This window comes from Tachyglossus aculeatus, chromosome 15, assembly GCF_015852505.1.
Source record: "Tachyglossus aculeatus isolate mTacAcu1 chromosome 15, mTacAcu1.pri, whole genome shotgun sequence".
In the NCBI taxonomy this organism is placed as follows: domain Eukaryota; kingdom Metazoa; phylum Chordata; class Mammalia; order Monotremata; family Tachyglossidae; genus Tachyglossus; species Tachyglossus aculeatus.
Genome location: NC_052080.1, coordinates 2,972,627 through 2,991,891, shown reverse-complemented (window position 1 = coordinate 2,991,891; position 19,265 = coordinate 2,972,627). Strand labels below are relative to the sequence as shown.

The window sequence follows — 19,265 nt, the reverse complement described above, 5'->3', positions numbered from 1 at the left end:
AAGGAGAAAAGTTGCTTAAAATCGGTGTTGTTTATTGAGCGCTTAGTGGGGGACAGCACTGTATTAAGTGCTTGGGAGAATACAATCGAACAATAAACAGACACGCACGTTCCCTGCCCGTGACGAGCTTGCAGTTTAGCGGAAAAGAAAAACACGGAAATCAGTTGGAGAGGCCTGGATTTAAGCGGGACTTAAGTATAAATGACTTACATATCTGTGAACAACTGAGTGTTGTATATGTATATATGGTTGTACATATTTATATACATATATATACATATTTGTACATATTTATTACTCTATTCATTTATTTATTTTACTCGTACCTATCTATCCTATTTATTTTATTTTGTTGGTATGTTTGGTTTTGTTCTCTGTCTCCCCCTCTTAGACTGTGAGCCCACTGTTGGGTAGGGACTGTCTCTATGCGTTGCCAATTTGTACTTCCCAAGCGCTTAGTACAGTGCTCTGCACACAGTAAGCGCTCAATAAATACGATTGATTGATTGATTGAGTGAACCACAGAGAAAGTAACAAACATTACTTTTCCCCTTTACATTGGCTCCCAGACTATAAGGGTTTATCGCCTCGACTCAGAGACTCGCCTTGGGATGCCAGGGGGGAAATGGCACCGACACGCTCTCTTGCCGTTGGCTAGCTCTGTTTCTTTCCGTGACTCCGCAGCTCCAGCGCGCCATCATCATCATCAATCGTATTTATTGAGCGCTTACTATGTGCAGAGCACTGTACTAAGCGCTTGGGAAGTACAAACGGGCCATCAGAAAGCGATCGTTTCACCCCCTACCTCCACCGCCCCACTCGCCATCCCCGTTGACGCTCACGCCCGGGGGACAAAGACCCCGATTCTCAACTCGGAAGCGGACGGCTTCCCGACTGCTGAATCGGAGCGTGATCCGGTCTGCCGACAGTCTCCCCGGCTTGGATGAAACGGCTGAATTTGACAGAGCGGTACAAAAAGGGCCCCCATCGCTCGATCCGTCCATCCTTGGGCGCCTACTCTGCGCACAGCACTGTACCAAGCCCTCGGGAGAGGTCCGCAGGGTTCACCGGGGGCACACGTAACGGGTCGCGATGGCTTTCGACGGGAAAGTCGAGGGCTTGGCTCTTTAAGTGACCGAATGGAGAAGCGGCGTGGGCCAGTGGATGGAATATGTTACCAACTTGTACTTCCCAAGCGCTTAGTACAGTGCTCTGCACACAGTAAGCGCTCAATAAATACGATTGATGATGATGAAATAAGGCCCTGGAAGTCAGAGTTAGGACCTGGGTTCTAATCCCAGCTCTGCCGCTTGTCAGCTGTGTGACCGTGGGCGAGCCGCTTCGCTTCTCTGGGCCTCAGCTCCCTCATCTGTAAAATGGGGATTAAGATGGTGACCCCCCACATGGGACACAGCACATAGTAAGCGCCTAAATATTATCATCATTATTTTTCTTATTATTGATACCTGAAAATCAACAGGCTTCAGTGAACGAGACCACTGACCTACGATGAGTATATACCATGGGCATGACGTGTGCCCTGGACACTATACCATGTTTCACATAAAGAAATGCCTCCCCGTGTCCCACAAGGGGCTCACGAACAATCCCCATTTTCCAGATGAGGTAACCGTGGCACAGAGAATCAATCAACCATCATCATCATCAATCGTATTTATTGAGCGCTTCCTATGTGCAGAGCACTGTACTAAGCGCTTGGGAAGTACAAATTGGCAACATCTAGAGACAGTCCCTACCCAACAGTGGGCTCACAGTCTAAAAGGGGGAGACAGAGAACAAAACCAAACATACTAACAAAATAAAATAAATAGAATATATTTAATATATAAATAGAATATACTATGTGCAGAGCACTGTACTAAGTGCTTGGGAGAGTACAAAACAGCAAAAGTAGCCGACCCATTCAGTGCCTAGAATGAGCTTACAGTCTAGAGGGGGAGCTAAGCATTAATATGAAAAACATAAGCAGTTTAATCAATCATATTTACTGAGCGCTTACTGCGTGCAGAGCACTGTACTAAGCGCTTAATGGGGATTAGGAGTGTGAGTCCCACATGGGACAACCTGATTACCTTGGATGATAATGATGGCATTTGTTAAGCGCTCACTATGTGCAAAGCACTGTTGTAAGCGCTGAGGAGGTTACAAGGCGAGAAGCGGGGTGACTTGCCCAAGGTCACACAGCGGACGAGTGGCGGAGCGGGGATTAGAACCCAGGTCCTTCCGACTCCCGGGCTCTACCCACTAGGCCAGGCTGCTTCGACGACTCCTAGAGAAGACAGGGAGGGAATCCAGACTGTGAGCTCTCTGTGGGCAGGGAATGTCACTGTTTTACTGTTGTGCTGTACTTTCCCAAGCGCTTAGAACAGTGCTCTGCGCACGGTAAGCGCTCAGTAAATATGACCGAATGAATGCAAGGGTCAGACTCCAAAGGCGAAGGAGGAGAAAGAGAGTGAGCCAAATTGCATTCCGATCTGGTACGTACCAAAAGAGGAGATAAGCAAACAGCACGGGCCAGAAACAGAGGTTCCGAGATATTTAAAGGAAGAGACGTCTATAAAATATCTGTTTTTCTTGCTCACTCCTCAGCATAAGGACGGCCCACAGCGGATCTTATGTTTTTGAGGCCGTGCTCTGTCTGAACACACTCCATTTCCCACACAGCTACGCGGGCCGGGGCGGGACGGGAATGATTCTTTCCGCCGGGAGGAGGATGCAGCTCTTTCCGCCAAGGTTTAAAGCGAGGTGAGAACTGGACAAATTGTAGCGTGTTTCCTCTGAAATTTGATTACAGCTTGTTCTGGGCCACTGCTTACGCTCGGCTCCACGGGTAATTTGAGAACCGTAGTCGTGAGAAAGAAAAAGCAAATCTACTTTCTTATTTTATCTTGTGAATTCCTGGGTTATCTTCTTTGGTCTACTGTCCTTTATCTATCAGTTTAGCTTCTTTTTCTGGCAAGGAAAGCCTTCCTTTCTCCCTCCTGGGGGGAAAGGGAGGAGGCGAGAGGAACTGCAGTGATTCGGGGTCTCCTATGCTTCTCTCTCTGTCTTTTTCTCTCTCCCTCTCTCGATTCGATTGAAGCGTATATATTGAGCGCTGTGTGCAGAACACTGTACTGAGCGCCTGGGCAAGTATAACAACAGACACATCCCCTGCCCATAGTGAGCTCACAGTCTAGAGTGGGGAGACAATTAATTCTCTCCCTCCTGTCCCTCTCGCCATCTTAGAACTGGTCAATGCCAGTTGGCTTCCCAAATCAGCGATGGGAATGGTGGGGCTTCACTGGTTTCCTAGGTGAAGGACTTTTCTCCCGTTTTCTTCTTTAAAGCAATCCCATCACCTTGCCCTCCATCTTACTTCGCTGCTCTCCTACTACAGCCTAGTCCACACACTTTCACTCCTCCTGCTAACTGGGCCTCCACCTCGTCTTTCTTGCCGCCGATCCCTCGCCCAGATCCTGCCTCTGGCCTGGGACGCCCTTCCCCCTCCATATCCACCAGACAATAATAATAATAATAATAATAATAAATAATAATAATAATAATGGCATTTATTAAGCGCTTTCTATGTGCAAAGCACTGTCCTAAGCGCTGGACAACTTCCCTCCCCAGCTACACAGCCTTATTAAAATCACACCTCCTCCAAGACGCCTTCCCCAACAAAACCCTTATCTCCCCTAATCCCTCCAGTTTCTGCACTGCCCTTGAATATGCACCCTTTATTCACCTCACTCTCAGCCCCACAACACTTAAGTACATATATGTGATTTATTTATTTATATTGTCCATCTCCCCCTTGAGACTCTAAGTTCCTCGTAGGTAGTGAACCCGTCCACCCTTTATTCCCTTTATTCACCTCACTCTCAGCCCCACAACACTTTAGTAAATATATGTGATTTATTTATTTATATTGTCCATCTCCCCCCTGAGACTCTAAGTTCCTCGCGGGCAGGGAACCCGTCTACCAATTCTGTTTCGGTGTACTCCCTAGTGCTTAGTACAACGCTCTGCACACAGTAAGCGCTCAATACGTATGATTGATTGTAATGTGCTCTCCCAAGGGCTTAGTACAATGCACTGCACACACTAAACGCTCAATAAAAATGAACGCTTAATTACAGTGTGCTCTCCCCAAGGTTCAGTACAGTGCTCTGCGCACAAGGAAGTGCTCAGTAAATACAACTGATTGGTCAATATATAAAATTCTTCTCCACATTCCCATTTTGCCGGTTTAGAACACCAACCACATCCACACCAAGTTTTTCCTCCCAAGGTTCAGTACAGTGCTCTGCGCACAATGAAGTGCTCGGTAAATACAGCTGATTGGTCAATATATAAAATTCTTCTCCACATTCCCATTTTGCCGGTTTAGAACACCAACCACATCCATACCAAGTTTTTCCTCCCAAGACTATCAACAGATGTTTTTTCCCCTCACCCTACTCCTAATAAAGCTGCTCAAATAGAAGGTCTTGTTGCCAACTTCTACTTCCCAAGCGCTTAGTACAGTGCTCTGCACACAGTAAGCGCTCAATAAATACGACTGAATGAATTAGTACTTAGACTCTCTACCGAGACTGCCATCAGATTAACTTGCCCGATGTATAATACTTGTCATAACATCATTGAGGACTGAGGTTTCACGGAAGGCGTAAAAGAACCAAGGAATATGACTTTCGGCCCCTGGTACCCTACCCTTCCTTTAGCTATGGATGGTATTTGTTAAGCGCTTACTATGTGCCAAGCACTGCTCTAAGCACTGGGGAAGATACAAGGTTGTCAGCTTGGAAACACCACGTGGGGCTCACGGTCTTCATCCCCCTTTTACAGATGAGGGAACCGAGGCCCAGGGAAGTGACGCGTGCCTTGCATTTGGGACCAAACCAACCCCAGAACAAAGAGCCTTTCACTAAAGCAATCAATCGATGGCATTTATTGAGCACTCTCTGTGGGCAGAGCACCGTACTGAGCGCCGGGCAGAGGACAATATAGCAGGAACGTCCCCTGCCCAGGATGAGCGTACAGTCTCCCACGTTGAAATCCCACCAGATTGGAAAATTCAAACTGCCATCCCAACCCGGGCGATGCTACGCCTCGGGGCGAAACAGCGTTTTAATCTTAATGGTGGGAGAACATGTGCATTAAGTAGGACCTAAACCCAGACCCCCAAACTTTGGCGACGAGGAAGAAACGCGTTCTGAGAGCAAGGCTAGATTTTAACTTTCATTTAGGAGAGAGAACTGCCATGGGGCGGATCGGGATGACAAGAGTGCCAGGGTCCGATAACCAAGGATCACGGGGTGGGGGGGGGATCGTGAGGTAACCTACTTGTCGGATCTGATTTCTTCTCTTGGAACCACTCTTTTGGGAGTCTCAGTTCCACGAATAATAATAATAATAATAACGGCATTTATTAGGCGCTTACTATGTGCTAAGCACTGGGGAGGTTACAAGCTGATCAGGTTGTCCAACGTAGGGCTCACAGTCTTAGTCCCCATTTTACAGATGAGGGAACTGAGGCACAGAGAAGTGAATGTGATGGTGCTAACCAGGAGTATTTACTCAGTGCCGCCCTTCTGAATCCCAGGTCCGAGCTCGATCCGCTCCACTCCTTCGGAGGAGAGGGTTTTGGAAAGAGAGTTCCTGAGAAATCGGGAGATGACGACCTTCGAAGGAGTGGTCGTCGGAGGGCTGGAAACCGGGAGTGAGCTAAAGAAAACCCGGAATTCACGCTGTATCTTCCGAGTCCAGTTTATTCTGCATCTGCACACGGGGGTCACCGGGCCACTGGAACCCAAACCACCGCTAGCGCAGGATTTTCAACCGGAATGGGGAAAATCATCCTTCGCTGAAGGGATCATCTCCGCCGTGCTGCTTAGCCTTCTACCCAATTGTCTAGTTTCAAATGCCAGCCCCAGAGCACTTAGGTACATATCTGTAATTGATTTATTTGTACTGATGTCTGCTTCCTCCCCCCTCCACGGACTGTAAGCTCGCTGGGGGCAGGAAATGTGTCTGTTTATTGTTGTATGGCACTCTCCCAAGCACTCAGTACAGTGCTCTGCACACAGAAAGCTCTCAATGAACACAAATGAATGAAACGGGGGAAAAAACCGGCATGTATTTGATTTTTTTTCTGCCTAAGAAGAAAGGATAAGCACCTCAACACATATCTGGTCTCCTCTTAGCCTTCTACCCAATTGTTTACTTTCAAATGGGGGTGAGCAGGGGGGAAAACTGATACCAATTCGCTTTTCCTCGGTAAGAAGTGAGGGCACACACCTTACATATCTGGTCTCCTCTCTGCCTTCTACCCAACTGTCTAGTTTCAAATGGGGGGAAAAAAACTGGCACGTATTTGTTTTTTTCTGCCTAAGAAGAGAGGATAAACACCTCAACACATATCTGGTCTCCTCTTGGCCTTCTACCCAATTGTTTACTTTCAGATGGGGGTGGGCAGGGGGGAAACTGATACCAATTCGTATTTCCTCGGTAAGAAGCGAGGGCACACAACTTACATAACTGGTCTCCTCTCTGCCTTCTACCCAACTGTCTAGTTTCAAATGGGGGGAAAACAACTGGCATGTATTTGTTTTGTTTTTTTCTGCCGAAGAGAGGATAAACACAACACATATCTGGTCTCCTCTTAGCCTTCTACCCAATTGTTTACTTTCAAATGGGGGTGGGCGGGGGGAACTGATACCAATTCGCTTTTCCTCGGTAAGAAGTGAGGGCAAACACCTTACATATCTGGTCTCCTCTCTGCCTTCTACCCAACTGTCTAGTTTCAAATAGGGGGAAAAAAACTGGCATGCATTTGTTTTTTTCTGCCTAAGAGAGGATAAACACCTCAACACATATCTGGTCTCCTCTCTGCCTTCTACCCAACTGTCTAGTTTCAAATGGGGGGGGAAAAACTGATACCTATTGGTTTTTTCTGGGTAAGAAGCGAGGGCCAACACCGTGACACGTATCTGGTCTCCTTTCAGCCTCCTACCCCGATGGTCTAGTTTTAAATGAGGGGGAAAAACTGATAGGTATTTGGTTTTTTTCCGGGAAAAAGGAGGGCCGTAAGCACCTCAACACCTATCTGGCTTCCTCGGGACGCTCTGGACATCAAGGGGGCCGGGGGGGGACGGAAACGGCCGGCCCCACGAGACGAGACGGCTCTGAAGGGAGGACGCGAGGAGAGACGCGGAGAGTGGGGCTTCTCGGTCCTCCGCCGCCGAGCGCGACCGGGCCTCCCCGGGCACACCTACCTGCTCCCCGCTCCGCCACGCCAACGCCAACGATCCGATCCGTGGGGATCGGGCGTCTCCAACGGGTCCCGGGGCCTATCCGCCTCCTCTCTGGGATCCTGACGGGCCGGAAGAGGCGGGGGTGGGCGGGGAGGAGGGGAGGGGCGGGAGGAGGGGGAGGAGAGGCCGGGAATCTTACCTATTCGAAGGCAAACGCTGCCCTAGCTAAGTGATGAGTCCTGCCTATGGCTTTCAAAAGCACCAACCTTCTCAAACACACTGGCCGGGGTCATCAGGCAGAAGCGGACGTTGCGGATGATGGCGTCCGTGTGCCGCCAGCGTCTCCGGTCGTGCCGCAGCCAGGCCTGGACGGCCTCGTACAGTTCGATCTCGGGGAACCGGCTCAGCCGGTCGTTGTCCAGGTAGGCCGTGAGCTTCTCGAAGCTCAGGTAGGCCAGGAAGTCCGGGCGGGCCATGAGGGGCACGAAGTTGTCGAGCAGGAAGGCGTCCAGCTTCTCGCGGACCCCCTCCACGCTGACCCCGAAGTCGTCCAGCAGCCGCATGATCTCGGCGCAGTTCTCCAGGCCCATCTTGGCCAGGAGGAAGGAGCAGCAGAACTTGACCACCTCGAGGAGCTGGACGTACATGGCGGCCTGGAGGATCTCGTGGACCGTGGCCATGCTCAGCTCGATGGTCCCGTAGTACATGAACTGCAGGACGTGGCTGAAGCCCGGGGCCGTCAGCCCCTTCAGCTGGATCTTGTCCTGGTCCCGCTCCCTCATGTCCGCCGTGAACATGATCCGGAAGTAGTCGCTCTGCGTGGCCAGGAGGGCCTTGTGGGCCTGGAACTCGTGCTCCTCGATGACCAGCGTCACGTCCAGCAGCAGGCCCTCCTCGTACAGCGCCCTGAAGCCGGCACAGACGCTGGTGTCGTGCAGGGAGGAACTGAATCCTTCCACGTCCCCTGCCATGAATCACCTGGGGAGGGGGGCCGAAAAGGAAAAAGAAAAAACACAACGGTACCCGTGAGAAGCAGCGCGGCTCGGCAGGCAGGAGCACGGGCTTTGGAATCGGAGGCCGTGGGTTCGAATTCCGACTCCGCCGACTGCCGGCTGCGTGACTCTGGGAGAGTCACTTAACTTCTCTGTGCCTCAGTTCCCTCGTCTGTCAGATGGGGATTGAGACTGTGAGCCCCAGGAGGGGCGGCCTGATAATCTTGTAACCTCCCCAGCGCTTAGAACAGTGCTTTGCACGTAGCAAGCGCTTAATAAATGCCGTCATCATTATTATTATTAAGCCCCTACTACGTGCCAAGCGCTCTTCTAAGCGCTCGGGGGTAGATCCAAGGTAGTCAGGTTGTCCCACGTGGGGCTCACGGTCTTCACCCCCCATTTTACAGACGCAGTCACTGAGGCCCAGAGAAGCGAAGCGGCTCGGCCAAGGTCGCACGGCAATCAATCAATCAATCGTATTTACTGAGCGCTTACTGTGTGCAGAGCACTGTACTAAGCGCTTGGGAAGTCCAAGTTGGCAACACATAGAGACGGTCCCTATCCAACAGCGGGCTCACAGTCTAGAAGGGGGAGACAGACGACAAAACAAAACATATTAACAAAATAAAATAGACAGAATAAATACGTGCAAGTAAAATAAATAAAGAGTAATATGCACAAACATATATACATGCAATTACAGCGCCAGGCCCATAGGAAGCGCCTAACAAATGCCATGATGATTATTATTAATCAATCAATCAATCGTATTTATTGACAGACAAGTGGCAGAGCCGGGATTAGAACCCACAACCTCAGACTCCCAAGCGTAGGCTTTCTCCACCAAGCCACGCTGCATCCGAGTTGCAACCGGGGCCTCCTTCCATTCAAGCTGGCGGGCTTTCCGTCTCCCCCGGATTAACCTCCCGGGGAGTGAATGAACTTGAAATTTAACTTAACGCACTGGATCTTCGCAGTCCTCAGGGACCTCCTAAGTCTCTGTCTTGGCCAATTTGAGTCTTTTATATCCACTACTGTTGAGAAGAAACCTCCGCCTCCGAATAACGGAGGCGAATGAAAAATGTTGCCGCATCCCAAGGGAAAACATATGTAAAAACGGGACAATTTTACAACCACCATTTTTTCTGCTGTTAAATTAACCCGAGATGGAGGGGGGGAAAAATAGGGTTCCAAAGACAGGATGTATCCAACCTGAAAATAGAAGTGGGGAAATCACTGAGACGATAAAGATGGTCTCAGACACGATTGTGATCTTTTGGTATAACGGGCTTAAGGGCCATTGATTTTTCTCAGCTTGGGTGAAGACGCTTTTACACAACACTTAAATTGAGCCGAGAAGTCTGGGAAAGAATTCCTCGCGTGGCTAATTTTAACAGCTGTTCTTGGAATCACGGAAATTTGGAACAGTTCTGACATTTGGCAGGAAACACGCCCTCCCTAATGAGTCCAAGCAAGTGAGGTTTACTTGATCTCGGCCGTGGCTTGGTGGCTGCAGCCCGCCCTCGGGAGTCGGAAGGTCCTGGCTTCTAACCCCGGCTCTGCCGGCTGTGTGACCTCGGGCAAGTCACTTCACTCCTCTGGGCCTCGGTTACCTCATCTGGAAAATGGGAATGAAGACTGAGAGCCCCACGTGGGTCAGGGACTGTGTCCAATCTGATTAACTTGTGTGTGCCCCAGCACTTGGAACGACGCTTGGCACTTAAATGCTTAACAAATACATTATTATTATTATTGTTAAATTCTAACGATCCTCAGGGCTGAAAATACAATATCGCAGAGCAGAGGCTTTTCCACATGGGAGGAGAAATTCCTGTTTCCAAGAGGGGATGATGGACTCTCCCAAATGCTTAGTACAGTGCTCTGTACAGAGTAACCACTCAATAAATACGACTGAATGAATAATGAGAGGCACTTCTCGAAACGGACAAAACGGTGGGATGGTTAGAAGTGACCCCAGTGAGACCGTTTTTATTTTTTACCTCTGGAAGATGACCTTGTATCATCATGGTCATCAAGTGCTTACCGGGTGCAGAGCACTGAGCTACACATGTAGGAGAATGGGTCAGAATACACCTTAGAATCAATCAATGGTATTTACTGAGCGCTTACTATGTGCACAGCACTGTATTAAGCACTTGAGAGAGTATAACGCAATGGGATTAGCAGACACGTTCCCTTCCCCGAACGAGCTTACGGTCTAGATAGTTTACGAGACCGTTATTAGAAGACGGCGGCTATCTGGTAGCTAGCTGACCGCCAGAATCAAAGATCGGCGTTACCTATCAGCCAGGAAAGCCTCCCCGCATCCCGGAAATCACTCCTTAGGAACTGCAAAATGTGGGATGAGGGAAACAACTCCACAACGGGAGTCAAGGGGCCCGGATGGGATCCCGATTCTGCCGCTTCACTTCATTCAATCGTCGTTTACTGTGGGCCGAGCGCTGTACTAAGCGCTTGGGAGACAAGCGGCGTGGCTTGGTGGACGGAGCCCGGGGCTGGGAGTCGGAAGGACCTGGGTTCTAATCCCGGCCCCGCCACTTGTCTGCTGCGTGGCCTGGGAAGTCACTTCATCATCATCATCAATCGTATTTATTGAGCGCTTACTGTGTGCAGAGCACTGGACTAAGCGCTTGGGAAGTACAAATTGGCAACATCTAGAGACAGTCCCTACCCAACAGTGGGCTCACAGTCTAAAAGGGGGAGACAGAGAACAAAACCAAACATACTAACAAAATAAAATAAATAGATATGTACAAGTAAAATAAACGAGTAATAAATCTGTACAAACATATATCCATATATACAGGTGCTGTGGGGAAGGGAAGGAGGTAAGATGGGGGGGATGGAGAGGGGGACGAGGGGGAGAGGAAGGAAGGGGCTTCACTTCTCTGTGCCTCAGTTACCTCGTCTGTAAAATGGGGATTCAGACTGTGAGCCCCACATGGGACAGGGACTGTGTCCAACCTGATTAGCTTGGACTCATTCGATCGTATTTACTGAGCGCATGCTGTATGTCCGGCACTATACTAAGCGTTTGGGGAAAGTACTATATAACAATAAGCAGACACACCCCCGCGCTTAGAACAGTGCCTGGCACGTATAAGCACTTACAGATACCATCATTATTCTTCTTATTATTACAATACGATGATAAACAGACACATCCCCTGCCCACAAAGAGCTTACGGTCTAGGGTGTCTTTGTAACCTTGGGGAAGTTACTCTATCAGTCAGTTCAATCTGTTGAGCGCTTACTGTGCTCAATATACTTAGAGGACGCAATTTTTTTTTTTTAATGGTATTTGTTAGGCGCTTACGTGCTTGCCGAACAGCAGCGCCCGTAATGTTCAGAAATTGGCTCCAGGAAGACTACATAAACCTCCCGGGGGAAAATCAAATCGAGAAGCAGTTTGGCCTAGGGGATAGAACATGAGCCTGAGGGGAGGGAGGACTTGAGTTCATTCAATTGTATTTATTGGGCAATTACTGTTGCAAAGCACTGTACTAAGCGCTTAGGAGAGTACAATCTAACAACAGACACATTCCTGCCCACAACGAGCTCACAGTCTTGTCTAGACACAACACTCATCTGTCGTTGACCTTGGGCGACTCACTCCCTTTGTCTGTGCTTCAGTTACTTCATTTCTCTGTCCGTTACCTCATTTGTAAAACGGGCATTGAGACTATGAGCTCCATGTGGGACATGAAGTGTCCAACCTGATTAGCTTCTATCCACCCCAGCGCTTAGTACAGTGTCTGACACATATCTAAGACCGTAAGCTCGTTACGGGCAGGGCGCATTTCTGCTAATACTGCTGTGCTGGACTCTCCCAGTAGTACTCTGCATGTAATAAACGCTCGATAAACACCATGGACTGAGCGAAGCACTTAACAAATACCATTAAAAAAAAAAAAAAACCCAAAATCTGATCACCAATAGTGTGCTCTGGTGAAAACGGAGAAAATTATTTCATAATCATCAAGAGTAAAAATCAATTTCACATTTTCGGTTGTGCCTTTCCAAACCGATAAACGCTCGATAAACACCATGGACTGAGCGAAGCTCTTAACAAATACCATTAAAAAAAAAAAAAACAACCCCCAAAAAATCTGATCACCAATTGTGTGCTCTGGTGAAAACGGAGAAAATTATTTCATAATTGTCCCCACACACCAAGAGTAAAAATCAATTTCACATTTTCAGTTGTGCCTTTCCAAACCGATAAACGCTCGATAAACACCATGGACTGAGCAAAGCACTTAACAAATACCATTAAGAAAAAACAAAAAAGCCCCCCCAAAATCTGATCACCAATTGTGTGCTCTGGTGAAAACGGAGACAATTATTTCATAATCGTCTCCACACACCAAGAATAAAAATCAATTTCACCTTTCCGGTTGTGCCTTTCCAAACCGATACGCACCTTCCGCGTGGAACCCCCTCCCTGCCGTAAGTGCATTTTGGAGCCTCTGAATCGGGAAACGACCCTCAAAAATGACACCGCAGACTATACGGTGAATTTCTGGAACTATTCCCTGAGCTTCAAAACTCAAATGGAAAGTTTATTGGATTTTTTTTTCATATGGGAAGATTGGAACCCTCCCCCAAAAATAGTCTTCCTCATTTCTGTCTCTCTACCTCCCGCAGAGAAAAAGCAATACCTTGCATCCTTTTATGTCAACTGCACTAATACTCTTTGGATGTCGACACCATCATCAATCGTCATCAATCGTATTTATTGAGCGCTTACTATGTGCAGAGCACTGGACTAAGCGCTTGGGAAGTACAAAATTGGCATTCGACGCTGTCCTAGCGTTGCTGAGTAAGAGATTCCGCAATATTTCCAATTCAGGCCTATTGTGGCCTCCGTGACTTTGTTTCTCTCCCTCCTCTTTTATCACCTTTTCCAAGGTGTGTATGTGTGGGGGTAGGTGGAGGGGAAGGGTGTCTCGCAGCTACAGTTTTTCCTCTCATGGTTGAAGCCTGCCTAAACCTGGTGACCACTGGGGCTTGGCATATTCCCGTTTGGGGGAAGGAGGACAAATCCAGACCCCCGGCAAAAGCGAAGAAGGATCCCTGCTGTCCAAAGGGTGACAAATCAAAGGATCCAAACCATCACTATTCACATCAATAAATATAAATAAGGCAGCATGGCGTAGTGTCTACAGACCGGGAGTCTGAAGGTCATAATAATAATAATAATAATAATAATAATAATAATAATGGCATTTATTAAGTGCTTAGTATGTGCAAAGCACTGTTCTAAGCACTGGGGAGGTTACAAGGTGATCGTGTTGTCCCGTGGGGGGCTCACAGTCTTAATCCCCATTTTACAGATGAGGTCACTGAGGCCCAGAGAAGTGATTTGCCCAAAGTCACACGGCTGACAACTGGCAGAGCCGGAATTTGAACCCATGACCTCCGACCCCAAAGCCCGGGCTCTTTCCTACTGAGCCACGCTGCTTCTCTTTGGCTTCTAATCCCGGCTCCGCCACTTGTCTGTTACGTGACCCTGAGCTAGTCACTTTACTTCTCTGGGGCTCAGTTACCTCATCTGTAAAATGGGGACTGAGACTGTGAGCCCCACATGGGGCAGGGACTGTGTCCGGCTCGATTTGCTTCACAAATCTGCTTAGCAAATACCAGAGTTATTATCATTAATGTCTCTCCCTCTAGACGGTAAGCCCATCGCGGGCAGGGAATGTGTCTGCTAATTCTGTTGAATTGTGCTTTCCCAATGCAGTGCCCTGCATATACTAAGCGCTTAATAAATAAATATGACTGACTGATTGATATCTGCGTTGGTCCATGAGGATTTACCAACCACCGTGTCCATCCTTCTCCGGCCCAGGGCAACTCCTGTATGGAAAAATCACACGGCTCACTGCCGGCTTGCCCTAGACTGTCCCTGGCTTAATTCATTCAATCGTATTTATTGAGCGCTTCAGAAGCCCCTTCTACTACCCTGCGCCCCGGCCTCGAAATCTAAAGAAGCAGCACAGCGAAGTGGGTAGTGCCCGGGCTCGGGAGTTAAAAGGTCCTGGCTTCTAATCCCGACTCCGCCGTCCGTCGGCTGGGCGACCTTGGGCAAGTCGCTTCACTTCTCTGTGCCTCGGTAACCTCACGGGTACAACGGGGATGAAGGCCGTGAGCCCCACGGGGGCCGCGTCCAACCTGATTAGTTTGGCTCTACCCGAGCGCTTAGTTGGTAGCGCGGTAAACGTGAAGTCACTCAATTCACAGGCCCTTCATCCTGGGCGACAAGATGACTCCTAATATTATCAATTCTGTTCGCAGAGCAGGCCACTAAACCCTTGGGAGAGGAGAAAAGATTTAGAAGACGTACTCCCTGCCCTCGAGGAGCTTTAATCATTTCTAACTGCTGAAAAGTTTTTCAACTTTTAGACTGCGAGCCCACTGTTGGGCAGGGACTGTCCCTATATGTTGCCAATTGGTACTTCCCAAGCGCTTAGTCCGGTGCTCTGCACACAGTAAGCGCTCAATAAATACGATTGATGAGGATGAACCGTGACCTCAGTTCATGGCAGTGTAATCGATGAAGGCGAAAACTGACCGGAACGGTTAATACGGCGCTGCAAGGACAGGGAAGCTCAACTGTAGCGAGCAATGTGCCTTCATTCGTTCTCATTAAATAGGCCCTGCGAATCAATCAATCAATCCTACTGATTGCTCTGCACATAGTAAGCGCTCAATAAATACGATTGATTGATTTATTGAGTGATTCCAGGGTACAGAACACCGGACTGACAGTTTGGGAAGAGAACACTATAATGGAGGTGGTAAACGCGTTTCCTGCCCCTGAGGAGCTTACTGATTAGAGTGAAAAATTAGCACATCTGTGGTATTTTCACCAACCGAAAGCAAAAAGCGGTAACTACTCTTCTCAGGGCTATTTCTTCTCTAGATACCTACAGAAGATATCTAGATACCTAGTAAATACCTTTCGCCCACCGCAGATTTCAGTCCCGAAAAGGCAGTCGGTCAGTCAGTAAACGGTATTTATTGAGCGCTTGGGATGCCACAATATAACACCGTAAAGACGTATTCCCTGCCCACGACGAGCTTACAATCTAGAGGCAACGCAACATTACCACTATACATCTGAAGACTGGCAATGTTTGGAAGACTGCTAATACTTCAATAAAATTAAGTAGGTGGCCTGTACCATGCATTTTTTTTTAAAGCGTTAAAAAAAAAAATAGGAGGCTGGGGAAGAAGGAACTGTGACAACGGAGCCACAATTGAAGCTAAAATCAACTTTTTCATCAAAGGAAACCTGCCTTCCCAGTTCAGGGACAGAACACAAGGCTGGCAGTTCGAGCCGGTCGACCGGCATAAATTCACCAATATTCCTAAACCTGGGGGCCGATCTTATTCCTTTCATCATCATCACCATCAATCGTATTTATTGAGCGCTTACTATGTGCAGAGCGCTGTACTAAGCGCTTGGGAAGTCCAAATTGGCAACACATAGAGACAGTCCCTACCCAACGGTGGGCTCACAGTCTTAAAGGGGGAGACAGAGAACAAAACCAAACATACCAACAAAATAAAATAAATAGGATAGATATGTACAAGTAAAATAAATAAATAGAGTAATAAATATGTATGTTCTGGGCTTTCAATCCAGCCCAGCGTTTCGCGGAGTGCGGTTGGATAGGAGCCCTTTGGGGAAGCAGAGTGGCTCAGCGGGAAGAGCTTTGGAGTCAGAGATCACGGGTTCAAATCCCGGTTCCGCCGATTGTCAGCTGTGTGAGGGAGTCACTTAACTCCTCTGGGCCTCAGTAACTTCATCTGTAAAATGGGGATTAAGGCTGCGAGCCCCCCGTGGGACAACCTGATCACCTTGTAACCTCCCCTTTGCACATGGTAAGCGCTTAACAGGTGCCATCATAATTATTGTTAACACCGTGGACCGTCCTCTCCCGAGCGTTTAGTAGAGTGTTCTGCACCCAGTAAGCGCTCAGTACATAGCACCGATGCACGCGCTCGTTGTGAGCGGGGGATGGCTACCAACTGTTGCACTGTAGCTTCCCAAGTGCTTAGTACAGTGCTCTGCACACGGGAAGTGCTCAACAGATACCACTGATGATGTGCTCTACCAACTCTGTTGCACTGTATTCTTCCGAGCGCTTAGCACAGTGCTCTGCTCACAGTAAGCTCCCAAAAAATACCATTATGATGGGCTTGTTGAGGGTGGGAGATGAGTCTACCAGCTCTGTGGCGCTGTAGCCTCCCAAGCGCTTAGGACAGTGCTCTGCCCACAGAGAGGGCTCAATAAATGCCACCAGCTGATCATCATCAATCGTATTTATTGAGCGCTTACTGTGTGCAGAGCACTGTACTAAGCGCTTGGGAAGTACAAGATGGCAACATATAGAGACGGTCCCTACCCAACAACGGGCTCACAGTCTAGAAGTCGAGGAGAAGCAGCGTGGCTCAGTGGAAAGAGCCCGGGCTTTGGAGTCGGAGGCCATGGGTTTGAATCCCAGCACTGCCACATGTCTGCTGTGTGACCTTGGGCAAGTCACTTAACTTCTCCGAGCCTCAGTTCCCTTCATCTGTAAAATGGGGATTAAGACTGTGAACCCCAAGTGGAACAAACTGATCACCTGGTAACCTCCCCAGCGCTTAGAACAGTGCTTTGCACATAGCAAGCGCTTAATAAATGCTATCGTTATTATTATTGTTCTCTGGGCCTCAGTTCCCTCATCTGGAAAATGGGGATGATAATGATAATAATACTAATGATGGCATTTGTTAAGCGCTTACTATGTGCCAAGCACCGTTCTAAGCACTGGGGAGGATACAAGGTGATCAGGTTGTCCCACGGGGGGCTCACAGTCTTCATCCCCATTTGACAGATGAGGGAACTGAAGCCCAGAGAAGTGAAGTGACTTGCCCAAAGTCACACAGCTGACAATTGGTGGAGCCGGGATTTTTGAACTCATGACCTCTGACTCCCAAGCCCGTGCTCTTTTATTCATTCATTCATTCAATCGTATTTATTGAGCGCTTACTGTGTGCAGAGCACTGTACTAAGCGCTTGGGAAGTACAAGTTGGCAACATAAAGAGACGGTCCCTACCCAACAGCGGGCTCACTTTCCATTGAGCCACACTGCTTCTCAATGATGATGACTGTGAGCCCCATGTGGGACAACCCCATCACAAGAGAAGCAGCTGGGCTCATTGGGAAGAGCCCGGGCTTTGGAGTCGGAGGTCATGGGTTCGAATCCCGACACCGCCACATGTCTGCTGTGTGACCTTGGGCAAGTCACTTAACTTCTCTGCGCCTCAGTTCCCTCATCTGCAACATGGGGATGAAGACTGTGAGCCCCATGTGGGACAAGCTGATCACCTTGTATCCCCCCCAGCGCTTAGAACAGTGCTTTGCACATAGTAAGCGCTTAACAAATGCCATTATTAATATTATCACCTCGTATCCCCCCCAGCACTTAGAACAGTGCTTTGCACATAGTAAGCGCTTAACAAATGCCATTATTATTATCATTATTACCTCGTATCCCCCCCAGCGCTTAGAACAGTGCTTTGCACATAGTAAGCACTTAACAGATGCCATCATTATTATTATTATTATTACCATTAGAAGGCAGAGAAAGGCAACAAAACATGTGGACAGGTGTCAAGTCATCAGAATAAATAGAAATAGAGCGAGGTGCACATCATTAACAAAATAAATAGAATGGAAAACACGTCACCTTGCCCACAACCTGGCAAGGGGGGGGGCCCTAGACTTTGGCCGACTTCCCGAGCGCTTAGTACAGCGCTCTGCACACAGTAAGCGCTTGATAAACATGATTTAATGAATGAATGAATGGTGGGGAGGGTGATAGGCTGAGGGGCACGGGGTGGGAAGAAGCGCTTAATATGGCGCTCTGCATAGTTAGCGCTCAATAAATACAACGGAATGAATGAATGAATGGTGGGGGGGGCCATAGGCTGAGGGGACACGGGGCGGGAAGAAGTGCTTAGTACAGCAATCTGCACACAGTTGGTGCTCAATAAATATGATTGAATGAATGAGTGGCGGGGGGGCGATAGGCCGAGGGGACACGGGGCAGGAAGAAGTGCTTAGTACGCAATCTGCACACAGCTGGCGCTCAATAAATATGATTGAATGAATGAATGGCAGGGGAGGCAATAGGCTGAGGGGACATGGGGCGGGAAGAAGCGCTTAGCACAGCACTCTGCACACAGCTGGCGCTCAATACGATTGAATGAATGAATGGTGGGGGGGCGATAGGCTGAGGGGACACGGGGTGGGATGAAGCGCTTAGTACAGCGCTCTGCACACAGCTGGCGCTCAATAAATACGATTGAATGAATGGGACTGATTGATTGATTTGGGCGGGCGCGCGTCGGGGTACCCACCTTCGGGGCCTGGGCCCGGCCCCTAGTGGACTGGTGCCTGCGCCGGGAGAAGCGCCATGGGGGCCCGGCTCGGCGGCGGTGGCCCTGGGTGGTCCGGGGGCCCGGCGGGGGCTACGGGTGTGGCCGCCGGGGCCCGCGGTCCGGCCGGGCGCAGCTGCCCCTGAGCCCCGGCGGAGGGCCCTCCGGCCCGGGACGGACCCGCATCGGGGAGGGCGGACGGCGGCCCACCGAGAGGGCGGCGGCGGCGGACGGAGAGGTCGGCGGCGGCGGGACCTGTTCTGTGGAGACACGGTCGGGTCAGTGGTCCGGGGGCATGGGACGGGACGGCCCTCAAGGACCGTGGGGGGTGGGCCCGTCGCCCCCTTCCCAACGCGCACGGCCACTCAGTGGAAAGAGCCCGGGCTTTGGAGTGAGAGGTCACGGGTTCAAATCCCGGCTCCACCACTTGTCAGCTGTGTGACTTTGGGGAAGTCATTTCACTTCTCTGGGCCTCAGCGACCTCATCTGTAAAATGGGGATGAAGACTGGGAGCCCCTTGTGACCTCCCCAGTGCTTTGCACATCGTAAGCACTTTATAAA

The 19,265-nt window shown here is 49.3% G+C and overlaps 1 protein-coding gene across 1 annotated transcript in view; it reads right to left on the bottom strand.

Moving 5' to 3' along the window:
• The window catches only part of KLHL15 (kelch like family member 15), a 28,197-nt gene extending 9,304 nt beyond the window's left edge, over positions 1-18,893 (bottom strand). The window contains exons 1-2 of the mRNA XM_038757051.1: positions 18,687-18,893; positions 7,526-8,237 (exon numbers count right to left, since the gene is read on the bottom strand). Coding sequence (XP_038612979.1) covers positions 7,526-8,230 — 705 coding nt within the window. The 5' untranslated portion in view covers positions 8,231-8,237; positions 18,687-18,893. The remainder of the gene's footprint in view (positions 1-7,525; positions 8,238-18,686) is intronic.
• Between the last annotated feature and the right edge of the window lie 372 nt (positions 18,894-19,265).